The sequence below is a fragment of the Oryctolagus cuniculus genome, chromosome 2 (genome assembly GCF_964237555.1).
Source record: "Oryctolagus cuniculus chromosome 2, mOryCun1.1, whole genome shotgun sequence".
NCBI classification, from domain to species: Eukaryota; Metazoa; Chordata; class Mammalia; order Lagomorpha; family Leporidae; genus Oryctolagus; species Oryctolagus cuniculus.
Window position 1 is genome coordinate 147377389 of NC_091433.1, and position 26108 is coordinate 147403496.

Here is a 26108-nt window from a genome sequence, read left to right on the forward strand (position 1 = left end):
TTAGCACAAATAATGCAAGATGTTTTTATTTCCAGAAAGCTGTAGAATGGGATTTTCCTAGGCTGAGTTTAAAGACAGCAAAAATATACTTATTTCTTTTAGCTTCCCTATGGGTTTCTTTCTTCAACAGATTACAGATAATTGGTAAAGAATAGACTTCATGAACCAATGAGAACAGACTTGAAAATAAGGAGCATAGGGACAGGGAGGCCACTCAGTTTAGGGAGAGGTTGGTGCTGTTAATATCCACAGCAATAAGTTTTTGTTAAACATATAAATGTTTGTTATTTTTCTGTTGATTATTACCGTAAATGTCTTCCAGTGATGCTTTCAATATTTACAGATGACCAAGCCATTGCTGAGCAACTACTTGAAGATGATCCAAGCCAGGCCAAAGAAGCAGAGATTATGCTTTACTACATTGAAAGGCAATTTTGGTGTTTTGTTTTGATTTTTGACAGAGAGACAGAGCTCCCATTTGCTGATTTACTCCCCGGATGCCTACAGTGGTTGAGACTAGGTCTGGAGCCAGGAACCAGGAACTCAATCCAGGTCTCCCACCTGGGTGACAGGAACCCAATCACTTGAGCCATCATCTGTTGCCTCCCAGACCCTGCGTTAACTGGAAGCTAGAGTCAGGAGCTGGAGCTGGGAGTTGAATCCAGGCAATCTGTTGTGGCACATGGGCATATTAACTGCTAGGCTAAGCACCTACTCGGAAACATAAATATTTTAAAAGCTTTGATTTTCTGTGTTAAATTAATTATATTTCCATTTAGTAACATGATGAAACATAGTCTCTAGTTTTTGAAAATGTTTATCCATTTGTTTTTATTTATTATAAAGACTGAGTGGCAGAGGGAGAGAGAAATCTTTCATCCACTGGTTCATTTATGAGATGCCCACAATAGCCCAGGCTGAGCCAACCATAGCTAGGAGCCTGGAACTCCATCTGGGTCTCCCATGAGGTTGACAGGGACTGAATTACTTGAACCATCATGTGCTGTCTCCCAGAATGCATATTATTAGCAGGAACTGGAATGGAAGTGGAATAGCTGGGAGCAACTCAGGTACTCCACTATGGGATTTAGGTACACCAACTGGCCCCTTAACCTGCTGTGCTGCAATGCCCACCCTTCTAGTTTTTATAATTTTTTTTTTATTTATTTGACAGAGTTAGACAATGAGAGAGAGAGACAGAAAGGTCTTCCTTCCATTGGTTCACCCCCAAAATGGCCACCACAGCTGGTGCTGCACCGATCCGAAGCCAGGAGCCAGGTGCTTCCTCCTGGTCTCCCATGCAGGTATGGGGGCCCAAATTCTTGGGCCATCCTCCACTGCCTTCCCTGGCCACAGCAGAGAGCTAGACTGGAAGAGCAGCAACCGGGACTAGAACCCGGCGCCCATATGGGATGCCAGCACTGCAGGTGGAGGATTAGCCAAGTGAGCCATGGTGCCAGCCCCTAGTTTTAATAATTTTAAAATTCTATTCTAATAGAGAAGTTAGAAAATAAACTACAGAGGTGTTTTTCCCCTATGAATTCTTTATGAAAAGTAGTACTAGATTGGTAGTCTAGGAGATTTTTCAGAAGAGATAAGAGGATTGTAGTGTTGATACAAGTTATACACACACACACACACACACACACATATGTATGTATTTTTGCTGCCTGTTACAAAACCTTTTTTTTTTTTTTTTTTTTTTTTTTGCCAGGCAGAGTGGACAGTGAGAGAGAGAGAGACACAGAGAGAAAGGTCTTCCTTTTCTGTTGATTCACCCCCCAATGGCTGCTGTGGCCGGTGCACCATGCTAATCTGAAGCCAGGAGCCAGGTGCTTCTCATGGTCTCCCATGCCGGTGCAGGGCCCAAGCATTTGGGCCATCCTCCACTGCACTCCCAGGCCACAGCAGAGAGCTGGCCTGGAAGAGGGGCAACTGGGACAGAATCTGGTGCCCCGACCGGGACTAGAACCTGGTGTGCTGGCGCCGCAGGAGGAGGATTAGCCTATTGAGCCGTAGCGCTAGCCACAAAACCTTTTTAATATGAGATTTTTGTCTTTTATTCTAATGTTACTTGAGTAAGAACAAAGTAAAAATAAACACAAAGATGCCCTATAAATCAATCACAGGGTTCCTCTTCGTCTGTGTTGATATTCTTTTTTGCTTGCATACCTCTTTGATGGTCTCTGTCTCTAACTTGTGAGTTAGAGTCACTGTGTCGTAATCAAATTGTTCATCAAGTGAAAAGATAACTTCATTTCCAAGTATCTCTTCCATTTGCTTTTCTGTTATTTTTATGGTGGGTTTTGTCTTCACTTCAAGGGTGAGAGTCTGGTCCAGGGAAAGATTATAAGAAGGAACACTGGGACCAGTGCTGTGGCGCAGCAGGGCCTTAAGTGCTGCATCCCATATGAGTGTTGGTTCAAGTCCCATTTGCTCCACTTCTTTTTTTTTTTTTTTTTTTTTTTTTTACAGATGATCATTTTTATTATAAAATTTTAAAATTTAAAAGCCATGTTTCTGTCCACTGTGACTATTATGGACATGCATTGGTTGTTCAATAAGTATTTATTGAACCCAATAATAAACAATTGGACAGATGAGTAAAAGCCTATTGATGAATTTCTTGAGAAAGAATAAACCAAGGATTAGATTAAGATGGAGGAATAGAGGGAGCTTACTGTTGTAGAAGATAGTATGAAAAAAGTGGAGAGAGTACAGTCTCAAGGAAGAGTTAAGGAAAAAATGGCAGAGGAAACTCCACACGAATGAGGGACACTGTGGACCATGTGCAGAATGTGGACATGCACAACTCAGAAACCCAGCAGCCAAGAACCTCAGCAGCAGCTCAGGAAGTGAGACCAGACTGGAGCAACCCAAGCCACTGGTGATAAAGTTGCAGAAAGATCCTGGTGGGAATCCAGCTAGGAGCCCTAGGTAGGACAGTGTACCTGCTGTGTTTCTCTCTCCCTGACCACCCTGAAACTGGCATTTTGTAACAAGCTGATAGAGAGCAGGCATCATTTTGGACATATGTAATAGACGCACCAGTGTCTGTACACCCAGCAAACAGCAGAGCAGAGAAACTTGAATTTGGTGGGAAGAACTAATGGGGGGCTGGGTGCTCATCACTGTGGGAGGCTTGTGTGCTGGGACTGTGAGAACACTGATGCTGCATGGAGGGCTCAGGGTATGGCTGGGACTTTGGGCAGTCACTGTGGGAAGTTACATGTACTCAGGGCTCGCTGATTACCTGGTGAGGATCACTGCATATCGGTCTCCTACATAAGTGCCAGGGGTTAGAATATGTGTGGAATCCACTGCTGCTTTCCCAGGAGCATTAACATAACTGGTTTGGAAGTAGAGCAGCCAGAATTCAAATCAGCACTCATATAGAATCCCAGTATTATAGGAGATGGCTCAACCCATTATTAAACAACAGCTCCCTCTCCTGTCTTCTGTGGTGAACTATTTCTAACATGCTCACTATTTTAGAGTTAAGGGTTGTTTTGGTGGCATCTTATGTATTGCATTATAAAATTTAATTTATCAGGTATATTTTTCCTTTTTCTTTTTTTGTTTTGTTTTTGTTTTTGACAGGCAGAGTGGACAGTGAGAGAGAGAGACAGAGAGAAAGGTCTTCCTTTGCCGTTGGTTCACCCTCCAATGGCCGCCGCGGCCGGCGCGCTGCGGCCGGCGCACCGCGCTGATCCAATGGCAGGAGCCAGGAGCCAGGAGCCAGGTGCTTTTCCTGGTCTCCCATGGGGTGCAGGGCCCACCATTTGCTCCACTTCTGACCCAGCTCCCTGCTGTTGCACCTGGGAGAACAGTGGAGGATGCCCAAGTGCTTGGATCCCTGTACTCCTGTAGGAGACTGGAGGAAGCTCCTGGCTTTTGGCTTGGCCTGGCCAGCCCTGGTGATTGTGGCCATTTGGAGATTAACCCATAGATGGAAGATCCCTTCTCTCTCTCTCCCTCCCCCCCCCCCCCCACTTCTCCCTGTGTAACTCTAACTTTCAAATAAATAAATAAAGTTTTTTTAAAAAAAGTAAAACCGGTACTTACCTCCTGTGCCACTGCTCTTGGAAGCGGCCGCAAATTGTGGCTCATGTGGTGCTTAATCTTTTCATCCATGTCCAGGTTTTCTAAATCTAGAAAGTTGTCTTCCCCTTTCCTGCTCAATTCAGATCACTTTGTTGGGAACTGTGAAGTTCTTGTCCTTCACCTGTTATTATCTGTTCTTCCCAACATTGTGATGGAATACAAACAAAGATGGTTTAGTTCTGAGTTGGAGATCATTTGGTTCATTTTGAGTAAATTTTATTGAGGTGAACATCTTTTCTGAAGAATTGGTTCCATATGTTCCTGTTTGGTCACATTATCCACTTTCGAAAGATAAGTACAAATGCGCAGAAATTCTTCATATGTATGCTCATGACAATTAAACTCATCCAAGACTTCTTTTTCTTTTTGTAAGATTTATTTTTTGTTTGTTTAAAAGGCAGAGTTATAGACAGAGGAGGAGAGACAGAGAGATCTTCCATCCACTGTTTCACTCCCCAAATGGCCAGGACTGGGCCAGACCAAAACTAGGAGCCTAGGCCAGACCAAAAGTAGGAGCTTGGAACCTGATGGGGCTTTCTTGTTTGGGTAGCAGGGACCCAAGAACTCAAGCCATCACCTGCTGGCTCCCGAAGTGTGCCAGGAGCCAGGAACTTCTTCTGGGACTCCCATGTGGGTACTGGGGCCCAAGTACTGGGGCCATCTGTTGCTGCTCTCCCAGGTGCATTAGCATGGAGCTGGATCATAAGTGGAGCAGCCAGTACTCAAACCAGCACTGTTATGTGTTGCCATTGTCGCTGGCAGAGGCTTAACCTGCTATACCACAATGCCAGCCCACAAGACTTCTTTCATTAAACTGATCTTTGTGCATTATCTCCAATCCTGACAGTTGGGCATATAAGGCTACTTTATTGCCCATTGGATAGTTTTCTGCCTTGGTTCCCATCTAGTCACTTGGCACTTGTGACATCTTTATTCAGAGAGATATCCTGGGAGTTTCTTCTCCTGGAACAACAAAGACAGATCAGCCACAAAATGTTTTTGAGAATATCTTCTTGATTTAGATTATTCTAGACTGCTTGGTCATTTTCCCTCCTCATTATTTCCATCCTATGACATATTGAAAAGGTATATTTAGCCCTAAAACTTAAGTTATTTTATACAGTATACAGCAAGAATCTTAAAGAGACCCAAGATTATTTTAGGATGTAAATTCAGAGGCTGTGGGGCCAATATATAATATATATATTATTTCTAGTCATATGTTAAACAGTTTGTCAACTGTTGATTTGCTTGAAGTCTGATGGCTTTGAAATGAGAGAAGAACCATTGTTAAGATTGGAAGTTTTATGTATTTCATTAGTATTACTTCAGTGAATTTTTGCTTGTGGGGTTCTGCTTTCATTTGTAAACTACATAATGTGTTTGCCACAGTTTTGTTAATTGTGATGTAAGGGCTGATTTGAAAACCTTTTTGCCATAAGAAAAGGAGTAGAGGCTTAAGTTAACCATTATTTTTCCTTCTTGTGTTCATCTGATGTTTAATTGAGAGGCTGATGCTTCAGGAAGCATCATAGTCTTCTGAACACCAAGGCTACCTCTTGATCTCCAGCGTGGCAGCTCCTGTGTTCAATGAATACTTCCAGGGAGCTGAGCTTCTAAGCAGATCACCCTTATTTTTTCTGATTCACCTTAATGAATGGAGATAAAATGAGACATGATACAAGAGAAAAAAATCTGAGCTTGCTATAAATTACCTTCAAGTTCTGTCTTTCCATTCTCTATGGCTTGTTGTAAGTACTGTAGGAATAATGTATAGGATCAAGTTCACTGGTCAGCTGGCAGCAGAGAGTTTTATTCTGAGACTTTAAAAAAATCCCAAAATATTAAAGAATTGAAAACAACATATCTATGGAGTGAACGAATCTAGTTCTAGTTTATTGGAGTTGCGGTTCGGTTTTCTATATTATGCCACTATATTTAGTCTGCATTAGATTTTACTCAACAGTTTTCTTTCTTCTTTTGTGTGTACTGTTATAATGCAATGGATATAGGTTCAATGAATTAATCTCACTTGGTGAATATGAAAAGGCAGCTTGTTTTGCAGCAAACAGTCCTAGAAGAATTCTTCGAAACACTGGTACAATGGATAAATTTAAGGGTAAGCCTTTCTTTCTCAACTTTCTATATGAATGCAAATTATACCTTACCTATCCTCCACCCACTGTAGATTGGAAAGAGCATTAAACTGACAGGCTGAAGATCCAGGCTCCAGCGCTATCTCTATCATTTACCCAGTTTTGTTAGCTGTAACATAAAGAAGTCTGATTAAATTTTTCTAAATTAAATTATATGGATATTTCAAGTATATAGAAAATATGCAGAAATATAACATCCATATCTTCACTATTAAAATTAATAAATATTACTATTTTTTCAGAATTTACCCACATCCTTTAAAAACAACCTTTTTGTGGCAACTTGACATACATATAACAGAGTGAACGATTTAAAGTATACAGTTTGGTCAGTTTTGACATAGGTATACACCCTTTGAATCATCATCCAACAATTCCCTTATACCCCTTAGTATTCTTTCTCTTTCCACCCTTCTCTCTCCCATATCCTCTCTTTCTGCTAGTCCCCAGGCAATTCACTAGTCAGCTTTCAGTCACCACACATTTCCTGTAATGCGAACTAAATAGAAACATATAGTAAGTGGTTGTTTTAGGCTGACTTAATTGTCTTCCACCTAAGTATTTTCAAATTCATGTTGTTGGATCTATTCATTCCTTTTTATTGGTGAGTAGTTCTCTATTGTGTGAGTACAAGTCCTTTATCAGATAAATATATGGTTTAAAAATATTTTCTCCTGGTTTTGATTCTCTTAACACCGTCTTTCTAAGGCTAGAAGTTTTAAGTTTTATATAAGTTTATTAATTTTTTGTTTTATGAATGATTATTTGAGTATCATACCTAAGAAATCGGTAACAAATTCACAAAGATTTTTCTGTTTCCTAAGAATTTTATTAATTTTTTCTCATGAGTCATAATTGTTTCTTTGCAACTTTATAATAACTTATTTTTAAAAGATTTATTTATTTGTTTGAAAGGCAGAGTTACAGAGAGAGAGAGAGAATCTTCCATCTGCTGGTTCACTCCCCAAATAGCCACAATGAATGAGGTTGGGCCAGGCTGAAGTCAGGAGCCAGGACTTCTTCCAGGTCTTCCGCATGGGTGCAGAGACCCAAGCACTTGGGTCATTCTCCTCAGCTTTCCCAGTCACATTAGCAGGGAGCTAGATTAGAAGTAGAGCAGCCAGGACTTGAATTGGAGCCCATAGGGGATGCAATCACTGCACACCATGGCTTAACCCACTGTGCCACAGTGCCAACCCCAATAATAACTTTTGATTGGCTATGAAGGATTTTACATTGTTGACATACTAAATATTCATGTATTTGTAAATTACTATTTTTTTAAAAAAAAGACTCATTTATTTACTTATTTGAAATGCAGAGTAATGGGGTAGGGGGGAGAAAGAGCGAGAGTGAGAGAGGGATATCTTCCATCTGGTGGTTCTGTCCAAATGGCCACAACAGCCAGGTCTGTACTAGGCCTAATCCAGAACTCAAGAACTCCATCCTGGTCTCCCATGTGGGTGGCAGAGACACAACCCCCAGGCCAGGAGTTAAACCCAGGCATTCTAATAGGGGATTCAGATATCCAAAGTGGCATCTTAACCACTGTGGCAGAGGCTTACCCCTGCTTTTTATTCTTAAAAGGCTATCTAAAATCTAATTTTAAGATATATTAAAGCTCAAAGATGGTATCACTAGCAGAACATCTAATAAGACAGTGTTTATAGCTGTACATTCTTTTTTTTTTTTTTTTTGGCCGGGCAGAGTTAGACAGTGAGAGAGAGGGACAGAGAGAGAGTTCTAGACAGTGAGAAAGAGAGAGAGAGAAAGGTCTTCCTTCCATTGGTTCACTCCCCTAATGGCTGCTATGGCCGGTGCTGCGCCCATCTGATGCCAGGAGCCGGGTACTTTCTCCTGGTATCCCATGTGGGTGAAGGGACCCAAGTCCTTGGGCCATTCTTCACTGCCCTCCCGGGCCACAGCAGAGAGCTGGACTGGAAGAGGAGCAACTGAGACTAGAACCCGGGCTGCCAGCACCACAGATAGAGGATTAGACTAGTGAGCCACAGCGCCGGCCAATATAGCTGTACATTCTTATAATATGTCCAGATAATCACTATAGGTAGAGTGTGGTTTCCTTTTTTAAAAAGGTTTATTTATTTATTTGAAAGGTAGAATTACAGAGAGAGAGAGATCTTCCACCCTCTGGTCTACTCCCCCAAGTGGCCGCAACTGCTGGGGCTGGGCCATGCTGAAGCCAGGAGCAAGGAGCTTCGTCTGGGTCTCCCACATGAGTGCAGGAGCCCAAGTACTTAGGCTAGCCTTCCACTGCTTTCCTAGAACATTAGCAGAGATCTGGATAGGAAATGGAGTAGCCAGGACTCAAACCAGCACCCATATGGTATGCCAGCATCTCAGCTGGTGGCCTAACCTGTTATGCCACAATGCTGGTCCCAATAGAGTATGTTTTTCAACTGTAGGCTACTATGAACTAGGTACTGATGTACAGAGATCGAGAAGTCCAAATAGATGAGGACTAACTGAGAAAACAGATAAAGAGGCAGAGAAATGTAGAACCAGCTCATTCATCCATTCATTCAACAAAATTGATTATTTGATATGTGCTAGGTGCTAAGGTTATAACAGAGAATAGAACCTACAAAGACTCTTATCCTCATGGAATTTATATATTCTAGTGATTATATATTCTAGTGATTATATATTCTAGATGATTCTAGTGATGTGAAGAAAGGTCTCTGGGATCGCAGTAAAGAATTAGTAATAGTTTGGTACTCCTGCCCTCAGCTGTGCCTACTGTCTTGATGTGGACACCCTGTGTTTTATCGTTTTGAGAAACTAAGCCTCAGTCTTCTCTAGGTAGTAGAAGGGGATGTCATCTGGGTGAGGGCTGGCTTTTTAAACAGTCTTTCAGTTAAGATTCCCAGTTTAGGAATGTTATCTCAATCCAGAAGTTCCTGGCGCTGCCAATTCCTGAGGCTTCTTGGTTGTTTTTTTTTTTTTTTTTTTTTTTGATGTGAATTGAATTGTTTCTTCTTGCTGTTCCTTATTGGTAGCTTGGGAATCAAACTTTAAGGGTTTGCTATGCCAATTTCCACTCTGTTGTTGTTAATATGTCTCCTTGCAGTGTACAGCAGCCATTTGTCTTTGTTTAGTGCCTTTTGCTTTTTTTAAAAAAATATTTATTTATTTACTTGAAAGTCAGAGTTACACAGAGAGAGGAGAGGCAGAGAGAGAGAGAGAGAGAGAGAGAGAGAGAGAGAGGTGTCTTCCATCCACTGGTTCACTCTCCAGTTGGCCACAATGGCTGGAGCTGTGCCTGTCTGAAGCCAGGAGCCAGGAGCTTCCTCCATGTCTTTCCATGCAGGTGCAGGGTCCCAAGGACTTGGGCCATCTTCCACTGCTTTCCCTGGCCATAGCAGAGAGCTGTATCAGAAGTGGAGCAGCTGGGACTCAAACCAGCAGCCATAGTGCCTTTTACTTTTAAGATTTATTTGGGGATGGCATTGGGGCATAGTGGGCTAAACTGTTGCCTGTGATGCTGACATCCTATGAGTCCCAGCCACTCCACTTCCAAGCCAGCTCCTTGCTAGTGACTTGCTAAAAGCAGCAGAAGATGGGCCAAGGATTTGGCTAAGGGCTGGGCCAGAAAAGCTAGGAACCTAAAACTCCATCTGGGCCTCCCATGTGGATGGCAGAGGCCAAAGTACTGGGGACATATTCTGCTGTTTTCCCAGGTGTGTTAGCAGGGAGCTGAATTGGAAGCAGAGCAGCCTGGACTCCAACAGGGGCTCCAACATGGGATACCGATGTCATATGAAGTGGTTTAACTTAAAGCGTGCCAAAACACTGGCCCCTAGTCCACCATCTTTATCATCATAAAAGTCTGATTGAATTGTCCCCAACCAAAGTGCATGTATATAGTAGTCTTATAAATATTTTATCTTTTACCATAACATATGTTTATAAGGATATACAAGTATGTATATGTATTTAATTTATCAAGAAACATGAAGAAGATAAAATATAAAATGTTAGGAGGCAGACAGTTGTTTTATTTCATCATTACTATAGGCCTGAATTGCTTACTTTGGGTTAGCTACTTAATCTCCCAGAACTTTAGTTTTATTATTTGAAAAATAATGTTATGATATAAATGGTAAGTATCCTTTTTATGGGATCATTGGATAAGACCATTTGATAATCACAAAGCACTAAACCAACTTTTGAGGATTCCACAATGTACCATTTGATCCGAATTAATTTTATTTATAACATATCGTGTCTGAGAGTTAAGAAGTAAGCTTTAAAAGCTGATGAGCCCAGCGCCGCGGCTCACTGGGCTAATCCTCTGCCTTGCGGCGCAGGCACACCGGGTTCTAGTCCCGGTGGGGCGCCGGATTCTGTCCCAGTTGCCCCTCTTCCAGGTCAGCTCTCTGCTGTGGCCAGGGAGTGCAGTGGAGGATGGCCCAAGTGCTTGGGCCCTGCACCCCATGGGAGACCAGGAGAAGCACCTGGCTCCTGCCATCGGATCAGTGCGGTGCACCGGCCGCGGTGCTCCGGCTGCGGCGGCCATTGGAGGGTGAACCAACGGCAAAGGAAGACCTTTCTCTCTGTCTCTCTCTCTCATTGTCCACTCTTCCTGTCAAAAAATAAAAAATAAATAAAAAATTTAAAAAAAAAAAGCTGATGAGCAATCAAAAATGAGTATAGGAGTTCTCCTTTATCCACAGTTTTGCTTCCTTTCATTTTTTTTTCTTTTAAGATTTATTTATTTATTTGAAAGGCAGAGTTACAGAGAGAGGCAGGGGGAAGCAGAGACAGAGAGAGATCTTCCATCCATTGATTCACTCCCTAAATGGCCACAACCGCCAGGGCTGGGCCAGGCTGAAGTCAGGAACCAGGAGCTTCATCCGGGTCTCCCACATGGATGCCAGGGCCCAAACACTTGGGCCATCCTCTGGTGCTTTCCTGGGCACATTAGTGGGGAACTGGATCAGAAGTGGAGCAGCTCATGTAGGGTGCCGGTGCTGCAGAGAGCAGCTTAACCTGCTGTGCATAATGCCAGCCCCTACAGTTGTGCTTTCTGTAGTTTCAGTTACAGTAAATTTCAGTCTAAATTATTCAGTGGAAAATTCCATATTAAATAATTCAGGGGGTACTGGTGCTGTGGCCTAGTGGGCTAAGTCACTGCCTGCAGCGCTGGCATCCCATATAGGCACCAGTTCAAGTCCTGTCTGCTCCTCTTCCGATCCAGCTCCTTGCTAACATCCTTGGGATAGCAGTGAAAGATGGCCCAAGTACTTGGGCCCCTGTACCCACGTGGGAGACACAGAACAAACTCCTGGCTTGTGGCTTCGGATCGACCAGGCTCTGGTCATTGCAGCCATTTGGGGAGGGAACCAGTGGATGGAAGACCTCTCTCTGTCTCTCCCTCTCTCTCTCTCTCTGTAATTCTACCTCTTAAATAAATAAAATCTTCTAAAAAATTCAAAAGATTTAAATTGCATGCTATTTGAGTAGCATCATGCAGTGCCATGCGTCCCCTTGCATCCTGCCCAGGATGTGAATCATTGCCTTGTCTAGTGTATCCCCACTGTATGTGCTTCTCACTCATTATTTGTCACCTATCTAAGTTATGATAGCAGCTGTAGCCATTTTGCAGTGCTTGTGTTTAATATTTATTTTACTGAAGAATGGCTTCAAATTTATGTTACATTAATTTTTTTTTTAAATTCTAAAAATTTATTTGGATGACAGAGTGACAGAGAAGGAGAGAGAGAAAGATCTTCTGTCTTTTGGTTCTCTCCCCGTATGCCCATAATAGCTCCAGGCATCAAAGCCAGGAGCTGGGAATTCAATCTAAATCTCACATGAGTAGCAGGGACCCAGGTACTTGAGCAATGACTGCTGCCTCCCAGGGTCTGCATTAGCAGGAAGTTGAATCAGAAACTGAAGACAGGGGCCGGTGCTGTGGCGCAGTAGGTTAATCCTCCGCCTGCAGCACCGGCATCCCATATGGGCACTGGTTCTAGTCATGGCTGCTGCGTTTCCAATCCAGCTCTCTGCTATGGCCTGGGAAAGCAGTAGAAGATGGCCCAAGTCCTTGATCCCCTGCACCTGCGTGGGAGACCGGGAAGAAGCACCTGGCTCCTGGCTTCGTATTGGCGCAGCTCCAGCAGTTTCGGCCATCTGGAGAATGAACCAATGGAAGGAAGACCTTTCTCTCTGTCTCTCCCTCTCATCGTCTGTAACTCCCTCTCAAATAAATAAATAAAATCTTTAAAAAAAAAAAAAAAAAAAAGAAAGAAACTGAAGACAGATATCAAACCCAGACATTACCGTATGGGATATGGGTGACCCAACCAGCATCTTAACTGGTAGGCCAAGTACCTGCCCGCACATTAAAAATGCCCCCACATAGTTTCTCTTCAGTCACTTTTAGATTTTAATAATTTTAGTTTTAAGGCCGGCGCCGCAGCTCACTAGGCTAATCCTCCACCTGCGGTGCCAGCACCCTGGGTTCTAGTCCCGGTCAGGGCGCCAGATTCTGTCCCGGTTGCTCCTCTTCCAGTCCAGCTCTCTGCTGTGGCCCGGGAAGGCAGTGGAGGATGGCCCAAGTGCTTGGGCCCTGCACCCACATGGGAGACCAGGCGAAGCACCTGGCTGTTAGCTTCGGATCAGCGTGTTGCACCAGCCACAGTGACCATTGCGGGGTGACCCAACGGCAAAGGAAGACCTTTCTCTCTGTCTCTCTCTCACTGTCCACTCTGCCTGTCAAAATTTTTTTTTTTTTTAGTTTTAGACATCAAAAAGTCTGATATAATCTAAATAGTCTGTTGTGTAACTGAAAAATTCTGCCCTTCCTCCTGCTATGGCTCTAGAACCTGTTCAGTATAAGGAGGTATGTTTTCTTCTTTATTGTTCTACTCCTCGTCGTCTTTTTTTTTTTTAAGATTTATTTTTTAGCCGGCGCCGTGGCTCAATAGGCTAATCCTCCACCTTGCGGCGCCGGCACACCGGGTTCTAGTCCCGGTTGGGGCGCCGGATTCTGTCCCGGTTGCCCCTCTTCCAGGCCAGCTCTCTGCTATGGCCAGGGAGTGCAGTGGAGGATGGCCCAGGTGCTTGGGCCCTGCACCCCATGGGAGACCAGGAAAAGCACCTGGCTCCTGGCTCCTGCCAGGATCAGCGCGGTGCGCCGGCTGCAGCGGCGGCCATTGGAGGGTGAACCAGCGGCAAAGGAAGACCTTTCTCTCTCTCTCTCTCTCTCTCACTGTCCACTCTGCCTGTCAAAAAAAAAAAAAAAAAAAAAAAAAAAAGATTTATTTTTTTTTAATTTTTTAAATTTTTTTATTTTTTGACGGGCAGAGTGGACAGTGAGAGAGAGAGACAGAGAGAAAGGTCTTCCTTTGCCGTTGGTTCACTCTCCAATGGCCACCGCGGTTGGCGCGCTGCGGCCAGCGTACCACGCTGATCCGATGGCAGGAGCCAGGTGCTTCTCCTGGTCTCCCATGGGGTGCAGGGCCCAAGTACTTGGGCAATCCTCCACTGCACTCCCAGGCCACAGCAGAGAGCTGGCCTGGAAGAGGGGCAACCGGGACAGAATCCGGCGCCCCGACCGGGACTAGAACCCGGTGTGCCGGCACCCCAAGGCAGAGGATTAGCCTAGTGAGCCGCGGCGCCGGCCTCTACTCCTCCTCTTCTAATCTCTAAGCAGTTGTAGGGAAGGATTAGGTAGGGGACAGGAAAGGTCTTATTCAACAGGTGCTGTGGTGAGCTGGCTTCCTAAGTATGGCAGATGTCCATTGGTTGCTCAAATTGACAGCTTTTTCAGTCTTTGCTTTTTAGAGCCTCTTCTTACTGGGGACTTCTCACTGTACCTTTTAATCATTCAAAAGATATTGCGGCCGGCGCCGTGGCTCACTAGGCTAATCCTCTGCCTTGTGGCGCCAGCACACCGGGTTCTAGTCCCGGTCGGGGCACCGGATTCTGTCCCGGTTGCCCCTCTTCCAGGCCAGCTCTCTGCTGTGGCCAGGGAGTGCAGTGGAAGATGGCCCAAGTACCTGGGCCCTGCACCCCATGGGAGACCAGGAGAAGCACCTGGTTCCTGCCATCGGATCAGCGCAGTGTGCCGGCCGCAGTGCTCCGGCCGCAGTGGCCATTGGAGAGTGAACCAACGGCAAAGGAAGACCTTTCTCTCTGTCTCTCTCTCTCTCACTGTCCACTCTGCCTGTCAAAAAAAAAAAAAAAAAAAAAAAAAAAAAAAAAGATATTGCTTTAGTGGTTCCCTAAGACTCCTCTCCACTGCTTCTGATGGTGTGTCCCTCCCAAAGACCCTGTTAGCTGAGGTCACCTGATCCTGGATGATAACTCTTTGGAGGACCTTAAAGTACAGCCTACATACCTATCATGGAGTCCTCTTCACCCTTGAACATGCAGTCTTGTGGAATTTGAGTTTTCTTCCACTTTATCTCTCTTCTCTCACTCTGATCTCTCACTTTTACATTTTCAAGGGGAATATTAAACACTGGTATCTTTGTTCATCTGCCATACTTAGGAAGCCAGATCACCACAGCACCTGTTGAATAAGATCTTTCCTGTCCCCTACCTAATCCTTCCCTACAACTGCTTAGAGATTAGAAGAGGAGGAGTAGAACAGTAAAGAAGAAAACATACCTCCTTATACCCAATTCTAAGACACCCATGTCTGGCTCTTCTCTTATTCCTTACTTCCAGTTAAATAAAAATCTGGGAAAAAATATTTTCTGCTCATAAAAGGAAAATAATTTAATGGGTTGTTTAAGAACTCAAATTGACTTTATTATATACAGTTTAAATAAAAATGAATTATTGTCATGTGAATATGTGATTGAGATTCTATGTTTGATCATTAGCTGATTCTACATATAAATGTCAAGATCTCAATTTGTCAGTTCTCATTTAATTATTTTCAATATTAAAGGATGTCAAACTAAGCAGGTACCTCTCAATATCGAGTTTTATATTTTGTTTCACTTGTGGCAGTATAGTTTGATATGGAAATTTTTTTAAAAATATTTTTATTGAAAGGCAGATACACACACACACACACACACAGAGGAAGAGAGAAATCTTCCATCTCTGGTTTACTCTTCAAATGCCTGCAACAGCCAGAGCTGGGCCATGCCAAAAGCAGGAGCCCATAACTCAATCTGGGTCTTCCACACGGGTGGCAAGGACCCAACTGCATGAGCTGTGACTTGCTGCCTCCCAGCCGTGCGTTAGTAGGAAGCAGAAATCAGGAACAGAACTGGAACTTGAACCCAGACACTCCAGTGTGGCATGATGACGTACTAAGTGACATCTTAACTGCTGCACCAAGCCCCAGTTCCTGCATGAAGAATTTTATCCTCTCTGTATTTGCAACTACATCTTTTGTTTTCTGTGTTTAAATCTTAGTTTTTCTTTGGTTATGGCACATATGCACCATTAATGGGACACTCCTGTGGCTAACAAGAAAAGTATTTTCTTACAATTTTATGGAGGTCACAAGTTTGAAACCAAGGTATCAGCAGGGTTGATTCTTTCTGGAGGCTCTAAGGGGGATTGTCTTCCATGCCTTTCTCCCAGCTTTTGGCAACCGTCAGCTGTTTTTGTTATCCCTTTGTTTATAGACAAATCAGTCCAATCTCTGCCTCCGTGTTTATATGGCAAGGATAATAATATTTAGTTATGATCTAAAATATAAAATTTACATATATTAGTTAAAATTATGAATGTGTAATTTTTGGGTTAAGGTTTTAGAAAATGCAAAGAGATTAAAATAGTAATATGAAATAAGGAAAAGCAAATATCTCTTAAAGTATTTGACTCAAACACTTTTCTTCTTCTTGTAGCTGTTGGGAAAATTAGAGGAAAGCCTCTTCCATTACTCCTATTTTTTGAGGCTGTGTTTAGCACAAGTCATGCTTTTAGACAGCCTATTGATGCGGAACTAACCCTGGAAGGAATCAAATGTGGATTATCGGAAAAACGGCTGGATTTGGTTATCAATTGGGTCACCCAGGAAAAGTAAGCAAAGTTAACCTTTTAACTTAATTTTGACTTTTGGTTAATAAAGTTGTTCATTCTCAAAAAAAATTTTTTGAAGATTTATTTGAAAGAGTTACAGAGACGGCCGGCGCCGCGGCTCACTAGGCTAATCCTCTGCCTTACGGCACCAGCACACTGGGTTCTAGTCCTGGTCGGGGTGCCAGATTCTGTCCCGGTTGCCCCTCTTCCAGGCCAGCTCTCTGCTGTGGCCAGGGAGTGCAGTGGAGGATGGCCCAAGTGCTTGGGCCCTGCACCCCATGGGAGACCAGGAGAAGCACCTGGCTCCCGCCATCAGATCAGCGCGGTGTGCCAGCCGCGGTGCTCCAGCTGCGGCGGCCATTGGAGGGTGAACCAACGGCCAAGGAAGACCTTTCTCTCTGTCTCTCTCTCTCTCACTGTCCACTCTGCCTGTCAAAAAAAAAAAAAAAGTTACAGAGAAAGATAGAGACAGAGAGAGAGAGAGGTCTTCCATCCGCTGGTTCACTCCCCAGATGGCTGCAATGGCCGGAACTGCACCAGGCCGAAGCCAGGAGCCAGGAGCTTGTTCCTGGTCTCCCACATGGGTGTAGGGGCCCAAGGACTTGGGCCATCTTCTACTGCTATCCTAGGCCATAGCAGAGAGCTGGATCAGAAGAGGAGAAGCCAGGACTAGAACTGGTGCCCATATGGGATGCCAGCGCTTCAGGCCAAGGCTTTAACCTGCTGCGCCACATCGCTGGCCCTCATTCTCAAAATTTTAATAGTTTTCTTTTCAGTATAGTATTGAGTTACTGCAGGTCTCTTGTACTTTATCAGTTAGAAATACTTAAAGGTATTCACAGAGCAATGAGGCACAGTCACAGGGAGTCCAGATGAAGAGTTCATTCAGCAAAGTTCACAGATAATTCATGATGACTTCATGGTGGGTGGAAGTTGAGCAGTAAGGATAGGAAGTTGGCCAGTGTCATACTGCTGGGTAGGAAAAGGCAGCACCTGGTTCTAGCTGTCTGTGAGTACGTGTAAAGGAAAGACCCAAACCCCTGTAAGTCAGAAGAACATGGACCAAGGTAGCACTTAGAAGAACACAAATTAATTATGAACTGAAACTGATCACTTGGACTAGCGAGATGGCATTGGTACATGCATCCTTGATGGGATTGTATTGGGATCCCCTGGCATGATTCTAACTACACCATTTGGGGCAAGTCCGATTGAGCATGTCCCAAATTGTACATCTCCTCCCTCTCTTATTCCCACTGTTATATTTAACAGGGATCACTTTTCAGTTAAAATTTAAACACCTAAGAATAATTGTGTGTTAATCACAGAGTTCAACCAATAGTACTAGAACAAAACAAAGAGAAAATACTAAAATGGATAAAGTATTACATTGTACATCAACAGTCAGGACAAGAGCTGATCAAGTCACTGTTTCTCATAGTGTCCATTTCACTTCAACAGGTTTCCCCTTTGGTGCTCAGTTAGTTGTCGCTGATCAGGGAGAACATATGAAATTTGTCCCTTTGGGACTAGCTTAATTCACTCAGCATAATGTTTTCCAGATTCCTCCATCTTGTTTCAAATGACCGGATTTCGTTGTTTTTGACTGCTGTATAGTGTTCTATAGAGTGCATGTCCCATAATTTCTTTATCCAGTCTACTGTTGATGGGCATTTGGGTTGGTTCCAGGTGATCATACTGATAGGTCTAAGAGTCAAAGGGATCACACAAACAAGTCTAGTGTCTGCTAATACTAGCTGATAGAATCAAAAAGGGAGAGAACGATCCATCATGGGAAGCAGGATACACAGTAGACTCATAGAATGGCGGATGTCCTACACAGCACTCTGGTCTCAGAATCAGCCCTTAAAGCATTCGGATCTGACTGAAGAGCCCATGAGAGTATTTTAGGCATGGGAAGCCAAGACATCCTGGGAAAAAAAAAAAAAAAAAAAAAGAAGACCTAAATGAAAGATCTCTGCGAGTGAGATCCCAGTGGAAAGAATGGGGCCATCAAAGAAGGAGGTACCTTTCTCTGAAGGGAGGAGAGAACTTCCACTTTGACTATGACCCTGTCGGAATAAGATCGAAGTCGGCGAACTCAAAAGGCTTCCATAGCCTTGGCAACTCATGACTAGAGCCTAGGGAGATTACTGACACCATAAACAAGAGTGTCAAATTGGTAAGTCAACAACAGGAGTCACTGTGTACTTACTTCTCATGTGGGATCTGTCCTTAGTGTGTTGTCCAATGTGAAGTAATGCTATAACTTGTACTGAAACAGTATTTTACACTTTGTGTTTCTGTGTGGGTGCAAACTGATGAAATCTTTACTTAATATATACTGAATTAATCTTCTGTATATAAAGATAATTGAAAATGAATCTTGATGTGAATGGAATGGGAGAGGGAGCAGGAGAGGGGAGGGGTGTGAGTGGGAGGGAAATTATTGGGGGGGAGCCATTGTAATCCATTAACTGTACTTTGAAAATTTATATTTACTAAATTAAAAAAAATGAGAAAAAAAAGAAGAACACAGATTAACAGGGACAGACAGCAGGTGGCTTCTGGGAGCTGGGTCTCAGCACAGACTGCCAGGCTCATGCAGTTCTCAGGTTAGGTTCCCTAGAACCAAAGTCTCAGACAGGAATTTGGATGCACATGAGTGAGAGAAGGAGAGTTTCTCAGGAAATACCTATAGAAGAAGGAGTGAAGCAGAAGAGGGAAGAGGAAAGGACCAAGTAGGGATGTGGCCTCAGGCGAAGTCAGCCCAGTCTGATTTATGGGCAGATGACTCTGGAGCATAAACTGCATGGCAGAGCTGTTCTTCCAAAAACCATCTTTTTTTTTTTTTTTTATTTCTATCCCTCAGTAACCTTAAATATCATTTGTGGCAGAACCAATTACTCTAGTGTAAAAAGCTTGTATTGCTTTTTTTTTTCTTTTATTTGACAGGTAGAGTTATAGACATTGAGAGAGAGACAGAGAGAAAGGTCTTCCTTCCGTTGGTTCACTCCCCTAATGGCCACTACAGCCAGCGCTGCACTGATCTGAAGCCAGGAGCTGGGTGCTTCCTCCTGGTCTCCCATATGGGTGCAGGGACTCAAGCACTTGGGCCATCCTCCACTGCACTCCTTGGCCACAGCAGAGAGCTGGACTGGAAGAGGAGCAATAGGGACTAGTACCCAGCACCCCAACCAGGCCTAGAACCCAGGGTGCTAGCACCACAGGTGGAGGATTAGCCAAGTGAGCCACGGCGCCGGCCAAGCCTATATTGCTTCTTGACATACTTCCTGATCTTCTGGGTTTGTCAAAATATGTGTTTTTTTTTTTTTTTAAAGGTAGAGCATGGGGAGGGGAGAGAGAGAGAGAGAAAAAGAGAGAGAGAGAGACAGTGAGAGAGAGAGAGAGGTTGAGAGAGAGAGATTGAGATTGAGATTGAGATTGAGATTGAGATTGAGAAAACAAGCTTCCATTTGTTGGTTCATTCCCCAAATGACCACACTAGCTAGAGCTGGACCAGGCTGAAGCCAGGAATTTCATCCAGGTCTCCCACATGGAGGGCAGGAGAGAAACACTTGGGCCATCCTCTGCTACCTTCCTAAGTGCATTAGCATACAGCTGGATCCAGAAGTGGAGACTCAAACTGGCACTCTGATGTGGAATGCTAGTGTTGCAAGCAGCAGCTTAACCTGTTACGCTAGTGCCAACCATTATTTTATGTTTTGACAGTAGTGTTAATGTCAGAGCAAGGAAACCTTTTATTTAAAATGAAACTTTATGGAAAGTGTGAATGCAATCTCTCTTTTTGTGGAGTTGGCAAAATTGACATTATGTTTGAAAAAAGTATTTTTTGGGGGGCCAGCTAAGCTGCTGCCTGCAGTGCTGGCATCCCATGTGGGCTCTGGTTCGAGTCCTGGCTGCTCCACTTCTGATCCAGCTCTCTGCTATGGCCTGGGAAAGCAGTAGAAGATGGTCCAAGTCCTTGGGCCCCTGCACCCACGTAGGAGACCCAGAAGAGGCTCCTGGCTCCTGACTCTGGATTGGTGCAGCTCTGGCCATTGCAGCCAATTGGGGGGTGAATCATTGGATGGAAGACCTCTCTCTCTCTCTCTCTCTTTCTGCCTCTCCTCTCTCTGTGTAACTCTTCCATTTATTTTTTAAAAAGATTTATTTATTTATTTATTTGAAAGTCAGAGTTACAAAGAGAGAGGAAGAGAGAGAGAAAGAGAATCTTCCTTCCACTGACTCACTCCCTAAACCAATGGCTGGGGCTAGGCCAGGTCAGGCTGAAGCCAGGAGCCAGGAGCCAGGAGCCAGGAGCCAGGAACTTCTTCCAGGTCTCCCATGTGGGTGCAGGAGCCCAAGCACTTGGGCCATTGTCCACTGCCTTCCCAGGGACGTTAGCAGGGAGCTGGATCAGAAGTGGAACAGCCAATTCTTGTCTGGCCCTCATATGGGATGCTGGCATTACAGGTGGCAGCTTTAACAGCTACGCCACAACACCAGCCCCTACATTTTTAGTTTTTCAAAAGGCTGAGAGACAAACAGAGATCTCCCATCTGCTGTTTTACTTTACAAACGCTTGGCCAGGCCAAAGCTGAGAGCCTGAAACTCAATCCGGTTCTCCCATATAGGTGGCAAGTACCCAACTACTGGAGCCATCACTGCTGCCTCTAGCAGGAATCAGGAGCTGGAGCTGGAACTTGAACCCAGATGCTGTGATACAGGGTGTGGGCATCCTATCACTATGCCAAAAGTCTACCTTCCTTTACTAAATGATTTATTTATACCCAAAGTTGCCCACTGCCTTCTAATTTTAGACCCACCTTTCTGAGGCAAACACAAGCCTTTGTTTACTGGATTTTCAGTAAAGACATATTCTTTTAGGGTTCTCTGAATCTCATTTTCATATTATCAGCATTCTGTTAGATGAATACGGACACAAATATTATATGCATACTGTAGTTTTATTGCTATTAATTGAAATATAACTGAGGCACCGTTTCCCTACAACCAATAATTAGAATTGATGTATTTCATCATACTCAAATGTTGTTTTGGCTTATGTAAATAGTTTCTAGGTGGAGTTTCTATGATGGTATAGGTGGCTCACTTCACCTGTTTATGAAAGTGGCACAGTACAGTATGAGAAGTAAAATCTATCAATTGGGTCATCTCGAAAGAATTACTTTAGTTCTCCCATTAGGCACAATTGTCTCCATTTCTTCTGTTGCTTCTTATAAAGCTATAAACAGTTTATGAAATAATAGTGCTGTCACAGTCTCTGTTTTCCTTTTAGTACAAATTATTGCAAGATTTATCACTAATTATAAGCTGAAATTGTTGTCTCTGTGTTTACACAATGTTCAATAAAGTCTTACATTCCACAAGGTTCAGAATCTAGATAACTGCTGAAAACATTGAGAACCCCAATTGAAAGAGAATTTTTGAGGGCAGGCACTGTGGCACAGTGGGTTAACACCCTGGCCTGAAGTGCTGGCATCCCATATAGGCACCAGTTCTAGTCCTGGCTGCTCCTTTTCCCGTCCAGCTCTCTGCTATGGCCTGGGAAAGCAATAGAAGATGGCCCAAGTCCTAGGGCCCCTGCACCTGCGTGGGAGACCAAGGGGAAGGACCTGGCTCCTGGCTTTGGATTGGTGCAGTTCCGGGCATTGCGGCCATCTGGGGGAGTGAACCAGTGGATGGAAGACCTTTCTCTCTGTCTCTACCTCTCTCTGTAACTTTGTCTTTGGAAAAAAAAAAAAAAAAAAAAGTGGGGCCGGCAATCCTCTACCTGAGGCGCCAGCATCCCATATGGGCACCGGGTTCTAGTCCTGGCTGCTCCTCTTCCAGTCCAGCTCTCTGCTGTGGCCTGGGAAGGCAGTGGAGGATGGCCCAAGTGCCTGGGCGCCTGCACCCACAAGGGAGACCAGGAGGAGGCACCTGGCTCCTGGCTTCTGAGCCGTGTAGTTCCGGCCGTAGCGGCCATTTTGGGGGTGAACCAATGGAAGGAAGACCTTTCTCTCTGTACTCTCTCTCACTAACTCTGTCAATTAATAAACAAACAAACAAACAAATAAAAGTGTTACTGTTTAAAAAAAAATTTTGTGTACCTTATAATTTTAAATCCTAACAGTCTTTTCAGGAGAGGTTTAACTTAGTAGATTAAAAAAAAAAAAAAACAACTTGAGATTAGCTTTTTTTTTTAATATTTATTTATTTATTTTAATTTTTGACAGGCAGAGTAGACAGAGAGAGAGACAGAGAGAAAGGTCTTCCTTTTCCATTGGTTCACCCTCTGAAGTGGCCACTGCAGCTGGCACACTGCGGCCGACAAACTCTGCTGATCCAAAGCCAAGAGCCAGGTGCTTCCCCTGGTCTCCCATGCAGGTGCAGGGCCCAAGAACTTGGGCCATCCTCCACTGCACTCCTGGGCCACAGCAGAGAGCTGGACTGGAAGAGGAGCAACCGGGACAGAATCCAGCACCCAGACCGGGACTAGAACCCGGTGTGCCAGTGCCACAGGCGGAGGATTAGCCTAGTGAGCCTCGACACCGGCCCGAGATCAGCTTTGCCAAAATGTCTTCTGCTGAAGGGATATATGCTGATTTTTGTTATTCCTGTTGTTAAATCTCTCCAATATGTTAAATTTCTCTTTATATCACTTGGTATTCTTACAGGCCATGGAAAATCTGGTTCTGCTGTGCTGAGTTTTCAAGAATTCTCTCATGTGTACCTTGCTGTTCTTCTGTTCTAGGCTGACATTCTCTGAGAAGGCTGGGGATGTGATTTGTGATTATGGGGAACAGGATACTTATAACAAATCCAAGTGCTTGGCTTTAGCTCAAATTATCTACAGTGAATGTGACCTGCACAAGAAAGTTCTACTCTGCCTGTGTAAACAGGGTCAGATTCATAGGGCCATGGAATATATACAATTCAAGGACTTTACTTCTGGTAAGTATAAATCCTACTTAATTGTGTGTATTCAGATTCTAGACTGTAATTGTAAGATCACTCATAGTAGCAGGCTGCCATATTTTGATTATTTGTTCCCAGACTCATGCATAAATTTAATCCCCAAATCTTATGGTAATGGTATCAAGAGGGCAGAAACTTAATCTGACTGGCACAGAGGCAGAGGCCTTTGGAAAGTGGTTATATTAGATTAGGTCACTATGCAGGGCCCTCGTGACTGAATTCTGGTAACTTTGTAAGGATAGGAAAAGAGACCCAAATGGGTCCCTTTGCCATGAGATGATGCAGTCCAGGGGGCTCCTGCCGGAGCCTCATCATGCTGTTTGGACTTTGTACTTCCACAACTGTGAGGTAGTTGCCTGCCTCAGGGATTTCATTTTAGTATCAAAAGGCTGACTAATAGACAAACATTATTTTAAGCAAGTTATAAAAGCAGTTTATGTATATGTGTGTATATATGTAGAAGATGTCTTTTGTAATTTTTCTTGAAAATCATTAAGCTGGAGTTGATTGTCATGCTAGCTATTAAATACATTATGTACTTTCTGGATAGTCCTGGAAAGATACGATTTTCAAGATAAATTTAGTGGATATGCTGGACCATGCTACATAAAGGATCTTATAAAATAAGGATCTTTAAAGAGCAACCTCAATGCACGGACATGCCTGACACCTCCCCATCTCTCAGACGTGCCATTCTTGATTTGCAGGCTGTATATCCCAGTTTAAGAATATGTAAAGTCGGCCGGCGCCGAGGCTCACTAGGCTAATCCTCCACCTTGCAGCGCCGGCACACCGGGTTCTAGTCCTGGTCAGGACGCTGGATTCTGTCCCGGTTGCTCCTCTTCCAGGCCAGCTCTCTGCTGTGGCCAAGGAGTGCAGTGGAGGATGGCCCAAGTGCTTGGGCCCTGCACCTGCATGGGAGACCAGGAGAAGCACCTGGCTCCTGCCATTGGATCAGTGCTCCGGCCGTGGCGGCCATTGGAGGGTGAACCAACGGCAAAGGAAGACCTTTCTCTCTGTCTCTCTCTCTCTCTCTCACTGTCCACTCTGCCTGTCCAAAAAAAAAAAAAGAATATGCAAAGTCAAACCAAACATAACAATTTTAGGTCACATTTTTCCAGGGAAATGAATCCTTTTTTTTTTTTTTAAGGGTTATTTATTTAAAAGGCAGAGTTACAGAGAGGGAGAGGCAGAGACAGAGAAAAATCTATCTGCTGGTTCACTCGCCAAATGTCTACATCAACCAGGCTGGGCCAGGCCAAAGTCAGGAGCCAGGAGCCTCCTCCCGGGTCTCCCACATAGGTGTAGGGGCCCAAGCACTTGGGCCATCTTCTGCTGCTCTCCCAGGTGCATTAGCAAGGAACTGGATCAGAAGCAGAGCAGCCAGGACTCAAGCTGGTGCCCGTGAGGGAGGCAGGTGCCACGGCAGCTTCACTTGCTAAGCCACGGTGCCAGCTTCAGGGCAATGGATCTCTTACAGCCGTTGAACCTGATCATTTTTTAACACTGGCCTGGCCTGACTTTTACTTAGATTCTCTGTGTTTCTGCTGCTTCTTCTTTTTTAAAGATTTATTTATTTATTCGAAAGTCAGAATTATACAGAGAGAGGAGAAGCAGAGAGAGAGAGAGAGAGAGAGAGAGAGGTCTTCCATCCGATGGTTCACTCCCCAATTGGCTGCAACAGCTGGAGCTGCGCCAATCCGAAGCCAGGAGCTAGGATCTTCTTCCTGGTCTCCCTCGCAGGTGCAGGGGCCCAAGGACTTGGGCCATCTTCTACTGCTTTCCCAGGCTGTAGCAGAGAGCTGCATTGGAAGTGGAGCAGCCGGGTCTCAAACCGGCGCCCATATGGGATGCTGGCGCTTCAGGCCAGGGTGTTAACCTGCTGTGCCACAGCGCCAGCACCCTGTGTATTTTTAAAGTTAGTAATTTGTTCATTTAATAATAGCATGCCTGCACCACTATTTTTTTTTAAGATTTATTTATTTTATTTGAAAGTCAGAGTTACACAGAGAGAGGAGAGGCAGAGAGAGAGAGAGAGAGAGAGAGAGAGAGAGAGAGAGAGGTCTTCTGTCCGATAGTTCACTCCCCAGATGGCCGCAATGGCCGGAGCTGCACTGATCCGAAGCCAGGAGCCAGGAGCTTCTTCCAGGTCTCCCACGCCAGCACTTCAGGCCAAGGCGTTAACCCGCTGGGCCACAGCACCGGCTGAACCACTATTATAATAATAACTAGGCTTTTTACCTGCATTATTGCACTTACTCCTCATGTTGGCTCTGTGAAGTAGGTTTTGATATTATCCTGTTTTTATTTTTTAAAGATATATTTTATTTATTTGAAAGACAGAGTTACAGAGAGAGAGGTAGAGACGGAGAGAGAGGTCTTCCATCCTCTGGCTCACTCCCCAGGTGGCAACAATGGCCAGAGCTGCGCCTATCTGAAGCCAGGAGCTTCTTCCAGGTCTCCCATGTGGGTGCAGGGGCCCAAGGACTTGGGCCATCTTCTACTGCTTTCCCAGGCCATAGCAGAGAGCTGGATCGGAAGTAGAGCAGCCAGGACTAGAACCAGTGCCCATATGGGATGCTGGCACTTCAGGTCAGGGCTTTCAACCCATTGCGCCACAGCACCAGCCCATACCCCTGTTTTATAGATAAAAAACATGTATGTTTCCACAGAGAGGTAGGGAATTTGCTTGTAGTTACACAGCAACAGATAGAATCTGGCATAGTAAGTAGTACTCAATTAAGCTTTGTGTAATGAATTATATATTTTATTATTATCTAAAGATTCAGTTTCTGTGTTAAATATTCTTCCTTTTCCATATATAAGAAATGTGTGTTAGTGTTTAGACATGAA

General features: G+C 44.2%; 1 protein-coding gene across 6 annotated transcripts in view; it reads left to right on the plus strand.

Annotated features, from left to right (window-relative positions):
- CLHC1 (clathrin heavy chain linker domain containing 1) overlaps positions 1 to 26108 on the plus strand; it is a 47244-nt gene that overhangs the window by 14626 nt on the left and 6510 nt on the right. For all 6 annotated transcript variants that reach the window (XM_051842879.2, XM_051842880.2, XM_070069103.1 and 3 more), the window contains 4 exons: positions 344 to 428; positions 6117 to 6223; positions 16097 to 16271; positions 23032 to 23231. In XM_051842879.2, the coding sequence (XP_051698839.2) occupies positions 344 to 428; positions 6117 to 6223; positions 16097 to 16271; positions 23032 to 23231 (567 nt within the window). The remainder of the gene's footprint in view (positions 1 to 343; positions 429 to 6116; positions 6224 to 16096; positions 16272 to 23031; positions 23232 to 26108) is intronic.